Source organism: Mus caroli, unplaced genomic scaffold (assembly GCF_978045245.1).
Source record: "Mus caroli unplaced genomic scaffold, Mus_caroli_1 scaffold_8, whole genome shotgun sequence".
Classification (NCBI taxonomy): Eukaryota; Metazoa; Chordata; class Mammalia; order Rodentia; family Muridae; genus Mus; species Mus caroli.
The window spans coordinates 59,438,406-59,451,022 of NW_028227263.1; the positions used below are offsets into that span (position 1 = coordinate 59,438,406).

The 12,617-nt window shown below is 37.2% G+C and overlaps 1 protein-coding gene across 4 annotated transcripts in view; it reads right to left on the minus strand.

Annotated features, from left to right (window-relative positions):
• Positions 1-3,974: 3,974 nt before the first annotated feature.
• LOC110298699 (vomeronasal type-2 receptor 116-like) overlaps positions 3,975-12,617 on the minus strand; it is a 47,524-nt gene continuing 38,881 nt past the window's right edge. For 3 of the 4 annotated variants that reach the window (XM_085841546.1, XM_085841545.1, XM_021168100.2), the window contains exon 6: positions 6,053-7,454. In XM_085841546.1, the coding sequence (XP_085697672.1) occupies positions 6,535-7,454 (920 nt within the window). In that variant the 3' untranslated portion in view covers positions 6,053-6,534. Of the gene's footprint in view, positions 5,562-6,052; positions 7,455-12,617 lie in introns of those variants that run through there. The other variant, XR_015047853.1, reaches the window with a different exon arrangement.

The following is a 12,617-nucleotide window of genomic DNA, read 5'->3' on the forward strand; positions in this document are numbered from 1 at the left end:
AGACCAGAGATGGGTTTAGTGCAGAGTTCTATGAGACCTTCAAAGAAGATCTAATTCCAGTTCTGCACAAACTATTCCACAAAATAGAAGTAGAGGGAACTCTACCCAACTCATTCTATGAAGCCACAATTACTCTGATACCTAAACCACAGAAATATTCAACAAAGATAGAGAACTTCAGACCAATTTCCCTTATAAATATAGATGCAAAAATACTCAATAAAATTCTCGCTAACAGAATCCAAGAACACATTAAAGCAATCATCCATCCTGCCTCATATTCTAATAATGCAGGCAGATTCTATGGACAAGGCCCATGTGAAAATCATTTTAGGAAACATTACTGTTATGAATATTCTTTTTCCTATTATTATTAAACATATATTACAATCAATAGATATTTACCTACCCATTGGAACAGATCTCTGCATATCCATGAAAATATACTGTCTTGTATTGATGCTATATAGACAAATAGATGACTTCTCAATTCTTCATGATGATCCTATAAGAATTCCTAAAATTATGTTAGTATGTATTAAGCTCTTTTATACTGGGACTGTTACTAAATTTGTTTCTTATAGGAAAAAACTGCAATGAGAACTCTGTCAGTCTTCCCAGTGCTACCAGTTAATTGCTTCTAGATAATAATATGTGTTTCTGCTACACAGAGAACATTTCAAGAAGTTGTAAAACCATTAACCAAAGACCATAAAAAAAGAAAATTAATGATTTATTATATTTTTTAGTACAGAATATAAAACATTGACTGAGATTATCTATGGAAAACTTCATTAATAGCTTAGTTATCGTTTTACACTAGATGAACCTGTGTAGCTGTGACAGGTGATGAATGTTTAGTCACATAAATACTTCAAATGGATATTTATGTAAACATTTTTTGCATTAAACTTCTATTTCAATATATGATTTGGATTTTTGTGTAAACTTCTGATGAACTTTTTACCATGTGATCATATATTATGAAAGATGTATAAATGCTGTGGACAAGGAAAAACATCAGAACTGAGATGAGAACTTTTTCGACAGAACAATTTTTAGTCAAATCTGAACAGAACATTTTATGCCAGAATTAATCTTCAGATAAGTTTTTAGTTAGGGCACTAGAGGACTTTTTCTCACAGAGCTGAAAGCAAGTAGAATTTAGAAGTAAAGAATAGCATTAGGTAAAAAGCTTTTGAGAGTAAGAGCTATTTTTTTTTTTAATATCAGAGCAGGAAGAGAAAGCAACATTAGAAGGAGAATGCAAAGTGGAAATGCTTAGAAACTATAATGTAACATAAAAACCTAAGAGAGCAATATGTGGAATGTAGAGGTGAAAAGGAAAAAGAAACTGCAGAGAGAACAGAAGGAACAGGCAGGCTTCTCCTGCCATGGGAAAGAACAGGTCTTCTCTTAATAACAAAGCAGGCTTAGTCTTATTAAAAGGATCAAAGCTTTTTTATTATAAACTTGGGTTTAATACAATTAGCATTAAAAGGTTAGAGGACTTTTCTTTCTCTATGCAATAAAGATTGGAGTTCAATTTTCATGTAGAACGAGTCAAATCAATCTGCAATGGTGCCTGATCTTTTCCTCCAAATGCATGTATAAATGTGTTTGTGTGTGTGTGTGTGTGTGTGTGTATACATAATTGTGAGAATGTATGCAAAGCAAACCCAACTGTTTTGAATGGTAATGTATTAATATGCATGTGTGAATCTGTATATAAATTTATGGAATTTATGCATATTTGCTTATGTGAAAGTTTATCTTTTTGTGTGGGTTTTTCTCCTTTTCTGGCTCACTAGATGTTTATTGCTCCAAATTTCTCCCTACTCTTACTAGCAAGAGTCATCAGGATAAATTGGAAAAGGCTTTAGCAATTAATTCTCTGTTTAATCTCCTGCTGTTATAGGAGGTGCTAAATGCCAAAGACTTCAGTTCTGGCCTCAGAGGAACAAAGAAGCCAAATCAACTACATAGCAAAGTAACTTATACTTAGATAACTGAAGCTTTAATTATTATTCTGCAACCCTAAACTTCTCTGAAGACAAAAGTCTTTACCTCCACTGATGCTCTTCCCCCTCCCTTGCTTCAAGGAGAACCAAAAAGAAAGAAACCCCAACCCCACTGTTTCCCAGTGGGCTGTGTCCCAGCAAACCATATATCCAAACGCCCTACAATTACATACTGTGTCTGTAAGACATGAAGAAATTAAGTTGTGATTAGACTGAAAACTATCATGCTGGCTTGCTTTGACATTAGGAAGTGGCCAAGGGGAGTATGAGTGGTGCTGGAGAACTGTCTTAAACATTTATACCTGATTGAGACTACATGCTAAACTGCAAATATAATAGGCAGGATATGCTTGCTTGTGCAATAGTTGGCCTGTTGTCATGGATAATACCAACATTCTTCCAATAGAATTCAAGGCCCATCCACGAAGAGGGAGTTTAAACCTGTTTCTCTAAGACAGAACAAAATCCTGTGGCTATGAAAGATACTCCTATGGTTTTTCTCGGTTGCTATGCTATGCCTGTGAAAGTGCTTACACCTATACTTCAGTGTTAGTGATTTTCAGTCTCAATTCATAATCATTGGAAAAGACCCTGAAATCAAGTGTTTGTTACTGGGTCATGGTAGCCTATTTCATAACCATTCATGGACATCTAAAATTATTCCCTCCGTGGCTAAGGGAAAATTGAAGAGGAGGAATAAGGGAAATCACAGATAAAGGAAGGAGTGGAGTATTAGTATAACTTTTTACTTTTAGATTAAAACTTCCCACTAGAACAAAAACATTAAAAAAAAAAACTTAGATGCGTAAAAATTTGCAATGAAGAATCTGAAAGTATGCCAGCTACCTGGGATAAAGGAAACACACAAAGCTGCCTAGGAGATCTTTATATCAGAGGTGTTTTGGAATGGACACTTTACCTCGAACCTTTTTAACATCCTGAAGTTATGCAGTATACTATTCTCAGCTTTGTTTTGTTTCACCCATGATGGGCTGGGCTTTAGTGAGTTATTTCTGCCCCTGTAAGTAACTTCTTAACCATATTCTTTTAAGTGACGAGGAAATACTGATTGTCCCAACAAATTGCACTTAAATGATACCTAATTTAGGTGGTTTTTTTTTTTTTTTTTGGTGTGTGTGTGTGTGTGTGTGTTCCCTATCTCTGAATTATATATATTTATGGTGAAGTTACCCAAGGAAATTTTTGTAATGAAAAAAAAAAAAACTCAAGTGTATATGAAAGCATTTTGAAAGGCCAAATTCCTATTCCTATTCTTAATTTTATTTAATCTATTCTGCAATGTAGCAGAAATAAACATTTAACTTTCTTATGTCTGATGTATTTATATATTGCCCAATGAGTTCTCTTAAAGTATTATTTTCTCCTAAGGGATATCACAATTTCTGAAATTTCACTGATATTTATTTCTGTCACAACATTCTTTAATGAAACCAATGAGTTTCTTGAAAGGGAGAGGCTCCTTTAAATCATGAACTTAGAAAATATTTGCCAGCTCTTCGTAAATTATAGATTATTCATTACTACACTCATGGAACAATTCATTTCCAAACCATATCTTGTCCAGGAGAATATCACAATAACCTTATGGAATATTTAGGAATTTCTTAATGATACAGCAGTTTCAGTCCACACTATAATTTTTAACATTATAATTTCTTTTAAAATAAGTCTTAAAGTAGTACTGAGTTTAAAAAGTTGTTCTTTAATTAGCATTCCTTTTGCTCCCTTTAAACAATATTCTCAGATTTTATGAACGTTCAAGTAGCTGGATCTCTCCTTCCCCATATCATAATATATCATCTACAGTAGCAGCCCTTAAGAATTCCCATCATACCCTTCCATTTTAGCACAAAATGTCATATAAGTCCCACAGTCCCTTAAATTTAATACTGAAAATAATCACCTTAAAAATGTTGATGTCAGATAAAATAGCAAATACAATATTTTAAACTTGTTCCTCTTTGATTATTTCAAACATAATGAATGTAATACTATCATATAACCTATTCCTAGTTTCCCCATAAAACATTTGCCACATTTTAACTCACCCTTTTCCAAACTTATTGGCTTTTGTTTTTTTAACTTACTATGTACAATTAGTGATGCCAAGCTGTGCATAGGTTTAGAGAGGAGGATTCTATGATAAACAACGTACTCAAAAAAGAATTAGTTTTCCATCAATAGGCATTCTTTAATGCCTATAGCATATAGCATGCTTGGGGATGGGGACGTCCTAAAGAAGATATTCTGAGTGTATGCTAGGATTTTCACTTTTTAATCTTGTGTAGATTTTGTTTAGTAATCAGAAATTTAATTGCAGCATCATATAATTATGAAGATAGCATTTCACAGCTCTCCTTTGTCATTTAATCACTTAATTTCTTCTGCCTCCTATGCCAAGACTTTTCTCAAGCCTTGATGGTGAGGGGATTTTGTTAGCTTTTCTATGTAAGTTGGATCACTTAGTCTGTTATTCTCAGTACAATAACCATTTTTAATTTCTCAATTGACTTCTGTGTATCACATAAATAATTTTTTATGACTAAGTTTTATTGAAACCTATGTCTTAGATATAAACACAATTGTTTAGAAAGGTATATTATACTATACCTACTTAGTAAAATAACAACAAACTTATATTATAGGACATTTTTACATCCTCAGCCATGAGGTTTTCTAGAGCATTACATTACAAGCCATAAAATATTTTCATGTTAAGAATTATTCATGTTAAAAATGGAAACTGTTATGTCACATCATTTTTTTCCAGAACATTCAAGTGAGTGATATTTTAGATTATTATTACATTAGGAGATTTTAAAGAACATAAACACACAATGTTATGATTCTGTTTTTAGGTTCAGGAATATTCTTTATTGAGATTTCTTTCTTTGCTTGAATTTTAATTTTCATATTTCCTTCCTGGGAATAAAAGTTCAGATGAATTATTCATTTTCTCCACTAATGTATTTATTCAATTTACATCCTTATCACAGACTCCTCTCTTATAACTCATCTCACATGGCTCCTCCCCATTTTCTCCCTTCCCCTTCCTTTCTAAGAAGAGAACTATCCCCTGCCACAGGAAACAACCCACATTAAGACAGCAAATGACTGCAGGACTAGGCACATCTTCTCCCACTGAGGCCAGACAATGCACCCAGTCATTGGAACTGGCTGCACAGGAAGGTAACAGAGTCAGAGGCAGCTCCTGCTACAGATGTTTGCAAATCTAAATGAATTCTAAAGTTCACTTCTGCTACATTTGTGCAGAGAGCTTAGGTCCACTCCATTTTGATCATTAGTTGACAGTTCATCTCTGGGAACTCCCAAGGCTCCAGGCTGATTATGCGTGTTGAGCTTTTCTGCAGGCCATGATCCATTTGGGTCTCACAATCCTTCCCTCAATCTCTCAGAAGACTCTCTGAGCTGTGTCCAATGTTTAGCTATGGTTCTGTGCAACTGTTTCCATCAGTCACTGAGTGGAGCTCTCTGAGGATAATTATGCGTGGTTCCTAACTGCAAGGATAATAGAGTACCTTAAGTAGTTGCAGGGATTGGTTATTGCCATGGGATTAGTCTTAAGTGGGCACATTCATTAGTTAGCTATTACCTCATTCTCTGCTTAATCATTTTCCTTGTACTTCAATATGGTTTGCAGCACAAATTATGGGTTGAAAGTTTTTTAGTTGGTGTCCCCTGGGAGTTCTGCTTGCCTACAGAAGGTAGCCATTTCAGGTTCCAAAGCTCCCACCTCTAGAAGTCACACCTAAAATTCCCCTCATAGTCTTCTTGGAGCCTCCCCGATCCTAGGTCTTTGACACATTGAGATGACCCATCATAAATCTACTGCCAATTTTTGTTTGCTGAATAGGCGCTCTCTCTCTAACTGTCCCTACACCACATCCTCCCGACCCCTACCCTATTCTGTCTCCCACCCAGTTTCCTCCCTCCCTCCATATCAAATGATTAATCTGTTTCTTAGTCTGAGTAAGATTCAAGCATCCTAATTTGAGCCATCCTTTTTATTATAATCTCAAACACTGGGATACCACTTCACATAAGAAAAAATTAATTATGTTTTGTAGATATATTTGCAGTTCTAAATCAAAATATAGGTTTTCCATATTAAATCTATATGATAATATGCACATTTTATAAAAAAATCTATATGGCAATATTTTTGGTATCTAAAAATAATATATAATTTATACTGGAAAATATGTGTTAAATGAAATAAGTTCTACAGTTAAGTAACAATTTTTAGATATTAGTTGTTTCAATGATAAAACCATACCAGCCTTAAAAGTAGAAAAGTGCCTGATGACATGTTTTAATCCAATAGACTGATGTCCTCATCAAATATTAGATCTTTTTTGTCCAGATGGTTTTCTACATTTTTTAATGGTAGAAACCCACAGAATAATATAATGTATAGAAACAATATGGTGATCACGTGGATATGTTTGTTTTACTATGTAAGCAGTTAAATTCAATTGATATTTTTAGTTTTAGCATGCATTTTCCTAAACTCATGAAAAGAATTTATTTGTGGTCTCAACAAAATAAGGTAGCACTTTGGCACAAATATGCAAAGAAGCATCCCTGCACTGGAGGCCAAGATACAGAACACTTCCACAGCAACCATAGCCTTGCCCTTAGTGCTATGGTAGACAGGGAGGAAGGTGACCCAGACACTGCAGAACATCAGCATGCTGAATGTCAGGAGCTTGGCTTCATTGAATGTGTCAGGCAGATTCCTGGCCAGGAAAGCCACAGTGAAACTTGCAAGAGCAAGAGAGCCCATGTATCCCAGGACACAGTAGAAGACAGTTACTGAACCTTTGTTGCATACAATGATGATGTGGCCATGTACCATGTGTAGATCCACATCAACAAATGGAGGAGAAGTTCCCAGCCAGATTCCACAGAGAATCATTTGGATCATGGTGCATATGGGAATGATGTAATTAGGTGCCCCTGAGAGTAGCAGCCACCTCAGTCTTCTTCCTGGAACAGTGATCTTAAATGCTAGGACTACAGTAATTGTCTTGGCTAAGACACAAGAGGCAGATACAGTGAACACAATTGCAAATGTGGTCTGTTGCAGGATGCAGCTAACCATACTGGGATAACCAATATAAAGCAAAGAACAGATAAAACAAAATATGAGGGAAGTGAGTAAGACATAGCTGAGAGTTTCGTTATTGGCCTTGACTATGGGAGTGTCTCGGTGTTTCAAGAAGACACAGAGTACAACAGCTGTAAGAGAAGAAAAGAACACAGCCAAGACAGCCAGAGCCATTCCCAAGGGTTCGTCATAATCCAGAAAGGTCACAACTTTCTTGAGGCAGTTAGTTTGATCAGTGTTGGCATACTCATCCTCTAGACACTTCATGCATTGCTCCATGTCTAGTGCAGGAATGGAAGATTGTCAGTTTTAATTTTTTTAGAAAAATCAGAAGATATACCAATCTTATGCTTTAGAAAATCATAACTATATTAAACTGACATCTTGTTTTAGATGCAAACTTAAATAAAAGAACTTCATAAAATGTGATCTTAATCTCCAATGCTTCAAATCTTTATACAAGTTTTGTTCATATTTATCTAATATACTCATTGCATTTTTCAAAAACAAAACTGTATTGTTGCATAATTTTTGTTTCCACAATAGAATGTCTTAGATTTGTCATTCATTGCATTATACTTCTTTTTGCTTATAATTGTGTATATTTTTCAAGAGAAGAACTTAGAAGGAGATGTGCCAGTGAATCTATGTATCAGTAAAATATGTGGTCCTACATGTGGTCTCAAGGAGAATTTACAGCCAAATTTTACTAAACCATTATATTCACAAATTCTAAATTTTTGTCTTACATATACAAATATTTACAGCCCTTATCAATTATTATAGAAACTTACCTTTGAAAGAGACAGACATAGTCAGAGGAAACAATAGTTAATAAAAATTTAGATTTTTGGAATCTAGTCCAATGGATTCATTTCCAAAACCTATTCCTCAGTTAAGGCTAGAAAATACAAAAAAGGGATTGAAATGTGTAAGAGCTTGAGGACAAGAGAGTTATATGAGTGTGTATATGAACCTGATATAGCTATCTCCTGAGAGGCTCTACTAGTGCCTGACAAATACAGAGGTGGATGCTCTCAGCCAACCATTGAACCGAACACAGGGTCACCAGTGGAGGAGGTAGAGAAAGGACCCAAGGATCTGAAGGGGTTTGCAGGTCCATGGGGGTGGTGGGGACAACAATGTGAACCAAGCAGTATATCCAGAGCTATACCACCAATCAAAGAGTACACAGGGAGGGCCCCATGTCTACAGCCACATATGTAGCAGAAGATGACCTTGTTGATCATCAATAGGAGGAAAATCTTTTGATCCAGTGTAGTGGAATGCCAGGACCAGGAAGAAGGAGTGGGTGGATTGGTGAGCAGGGGTAGGGGGTAGGGATTAGGGGGTAGGTGATTTTCAGATGGGAATCCAGGAAAGGGGATATTTGAGATGTAAATAAATATCTAAGGGAAAAAAAGAAAAAAAAAGAGTGAAAGAGCTAGAGGAAAAGAGATTTTATGAGTGTGTATTTTCAAATATACCCATAAACATCTCACCAAAAGGGGTTTCTTAAGCAGGGCAGTGGTGGTGCACGCCTTTAATCCCAGCACTTGGGAGGCAGAGACAGGCGGATTTCTGAGTTCGAGGCCAGCCTGGGCTAAACAGAGAAACCCTGTCCAAAAAAAGAAAACAAAAACAAAAAAAAACCCAAAACAACAAAAACAAACAAACAAAAAAACAGTAAGGCAGGTTATTTGGAGTTTTTGTAGAAAACACAGGGAGAGAAACAGTGCAATCATATAATTTCCAAAATAAATGTATGATAAACAACTAGGATAATTTCAACGTAGGATGAGACAACATGAAAAATCATTCCCCAAATTCTTCATATGTCATAAATATCATGTTAAGTTTTATGATTCAGAATGTTAACTGTGGCAGGGCACAGTATTTGCCAGTTTTAATTATTTATGGAAGATCTGACTATTCGGTACTCCCTAGATTTTAGTACTTATCAAAAAATATCATACTCTAAATAATGGTAAATGCCTCAAAAATAATCTTGACAGATTTTCATAGTTGGAGATTTTTAATATTCTTTCCACTCATATAGAGGAAGTTTGCACAATAGTATATTCAGTTTTCTCAATCAAATTAAGCTAATATTTCAAAGTGAAATGTAGTGCTCTTTTCCTAGTACTGAATCTCTGTATTCAAAGATGTACATTTGTGTTCATTTTCTATTTCCTTTTTTATTTTTGCTGAACAGTGTTATCTAAATTGGTGAGTAGAAGTATTCAAATACTCCAACTTTTACCCACTTTAAAATGATTAATTAGTTTTTTGTAGTTTTCCGATATCTCTTAAATATAGTACTTAAAGTTCTACCTAGGGGAATAAGACCTCCAAAGGAATTCATGGGATACAAACTGTACAGGAAGTGCCCAAGATATTTTCAGATGATATGATAATATATATAAAACTGACCCCTAAAATTCCACCAGAACTCCTATAGCTGATGAACAATTTCAGCACAGTGGCAGGATATCAAATTAACTCAAACAAATTAGTAGCCTTCATGTATACAAATGATAGTCTGAGAAAGAAATTAGGGAAACAGCACCATTCACAGTAGCTGTCCTGAGCTAGTGCCTCACCAGCAAGAACACACTCCAACAACCAGATTCTTCTGCAGCAAAGCTTTATTGCTTCATCAGGAGGAAGACCCCGAACCCCAGAAAATGGTGCTGCTTATATACACCTTGGCATGGCATGTCAGCACCTGATTTGTTGCTTACCCATCGCCTCATTGCTATGACCCGAGATGGGCAGTGACTGGGCACAAATTCACTCTTGCACCTGCGCACATTACTTGTTTACCAGTTAGGCATAGCAGAAGCCGGTGCCATCTTGTAATGGCTACTGCTCATGGCTCACCACATCTCCCCCTTTTTATTTTAGTAAAATGAGGCTGGACTAGGTCTGTGCAATTATGTCCATCTGCCACGGCTCCTGTTTTAGGTCGTTCCTCTAATGTCACAGCCTTTCCCGTCATCAGGTAACCCTATCACCACCAGGCCCCATGTCTTAGGTTGGTCTGTGCATGAGGAACGTTGCCCGTCTCTGGATACCGCAGTGCTGTGTGACAGTAACTGCTAAATGACCTAGGGCGAACTCTACAAAAGAGGCTAGCCAAAGCAAAATGTGATGAGGAAGGAGGATCCAAGACCACCCTACCGCGTGCAATGAGGAGACCTCAGCAGTGGGCAAGGGCTGATCATGATGTTCCTAAACTTATCACCACAACATTAATTATTTCAACATAGATAACCAGATTTCGGGGGAGGCCCCTTGTTCATTGGCCGCAAGTGCTTGAGCAATGACGATCTTGTCACGTGTTTGTTGGGCTCTGAGCTTGCAGACCAACCAGAGCATGAACACAAGCCCACAGCAGATGGCAGCACCAAATAAAACTACCCCCACCCATTCCTTAAAATAAGAAAATGCAGATGAAATCCAAGAGGAGAGGCCCTCTGTCAATGACAGGTCCACTCGAGTCGAGTTGATCCTTAGAACTGCTGCCCTCAGGGCCTCAAGAGTCTCATCGATTCCTTCGGACCAATTTCCTGCAAGATATAAGGAAAGCTGTCTTTATTTATTAAGGAAATAAAGACAGATTTACTGCACGAGTAAAATTTTCATATTGAACACTGGTAATACACAGAGCACCCAATTTTCTTTCACAACCCAACTGGGCCAACTGGTATAAGACACCTATCTGTTCCTCAACCAGATCAAGGTGCTGATTCAAAATCATCAGCCCTCCCTTCAACTGGGCACTAGCAGGAGTTTGGACATTGATGGCATCAGTCTCTTTGACTGAAAGCTGATTTAATTTTGTGCCTGTTTGGACCGTACCAGCCATAGCGAACCCTGCAGCTGTAGCAGCAGCTGCACTGGCTGAAATTGCTATGATCACGGCAGCAGTAATGCCAAAATCTCTTTTTTGTCGAAACAGGGATAAGGTGGAGGGTGTTTCCACCCTAACAGGGATCCAACGTGGGATCCGGGCCACCATGGCGTGGGTGTCCTTTGTTGCATCCCAACATTGAGAAATCCAACAGGAATCATTTACACAGTTTTCAAATGAACCATTAGATAAAATAAAAAAAAAGGGAGGATAGACACATACTGGAGTTGATATATAGCTGTTTGATTAATTTGTGTCTTATTTAAACTTAGAGATCTCTTCAGTATGAATTACATATGTCGTTGGTTGTCCATCTAACCCAATCCTGGTATAATTGGAGAGATCAGTGTAAATGGCCTTTCCTATGGCACCTCCTTTTAATAAAACAAGGGGATTAAGATCTGTACAGCTTCTATTAATCCCACAAAGTAACCATTTGTGGTAAGGGCTCATTCTGCGGTCCTGTAAGAAGAGGCCCATTCTCATTACAAACTCTTCTTCAGTCCCAAACAACATATTGGGGAAGAAGGTAAAATATTTGTGCTTATCAATCCATCTGGCTACAGATGACTGGCAGTCTGACCATGGCGGCAACTCCCCTTCATCCTCTCCACCACAATGGGGTGCAATTCTGGGTTGATGGGGACACTCCGTCTCATTCCAATTGGGAGACAGGAATGTACCGTTTAGCCAGACTGTCGATTGCCACCAAAACCATGTAACATGAATAATACTATTATTTCCTTTTCCTCAGGTTTGGGTGAGATTTACAGTCCCACTATCCTTAAATGATCCTAACATACGGATACTGAGCTGAATACAGTCCCCCTTTTGCGATACTTGAAAACATAAGGAACCCTGTTCTTGGAGGGAGCAATTTTCTCCTAATGGGACCCTTAAAGGGTCAAATGGCAAATATGGTAAATATAGTTTTTTATTAGTAGTAAAGAATTTTGGAAAAACTATAGCATCATGGTGAACAGGCATTGGTTTAGGGAAAGCCGAAAGAATGGCCCATCTCTGTTCGCCCATCATACTAGGAACCTGAGAAAAGTTCAGCATTGTCAGAATCAGAAGCAATCCTCGGGAGGTCAGCATCTTCCACACCATCCTTGATTAATATCTTGGGGTGAGTCATTCCGGCAGCCAAAATGGGTTGTCTTCACTCTGTGGAAAAACACAGACAGCTCCCCTGGATCTTATTAAAATAGGATCCGGGCCTTTCCACAGACCAGATAAGACATCTTTCCATTTCACCATTTCTTTTGGTCTATCAGGGTCTGAGCTATGTCGATCAGCTGCAGAGCAACCTTGCTCGTCAAGATTCAAAAAATTAAGTGTGAAGAGTGCCATGGAGACAGCTACTCTTGGAACTAAGGGCAGAGTCTCATCAACTCCCCCTTTTTGTTTTATAAAATAAGACTTGAGTGTACGATGGGCACGTTCCACAATGCCTTGTCCTTGAGGATTATAAGGAAGGCCAGTCAGGTGAGTGACATCCATTTGATGACAAAATTGCTGAAATTTA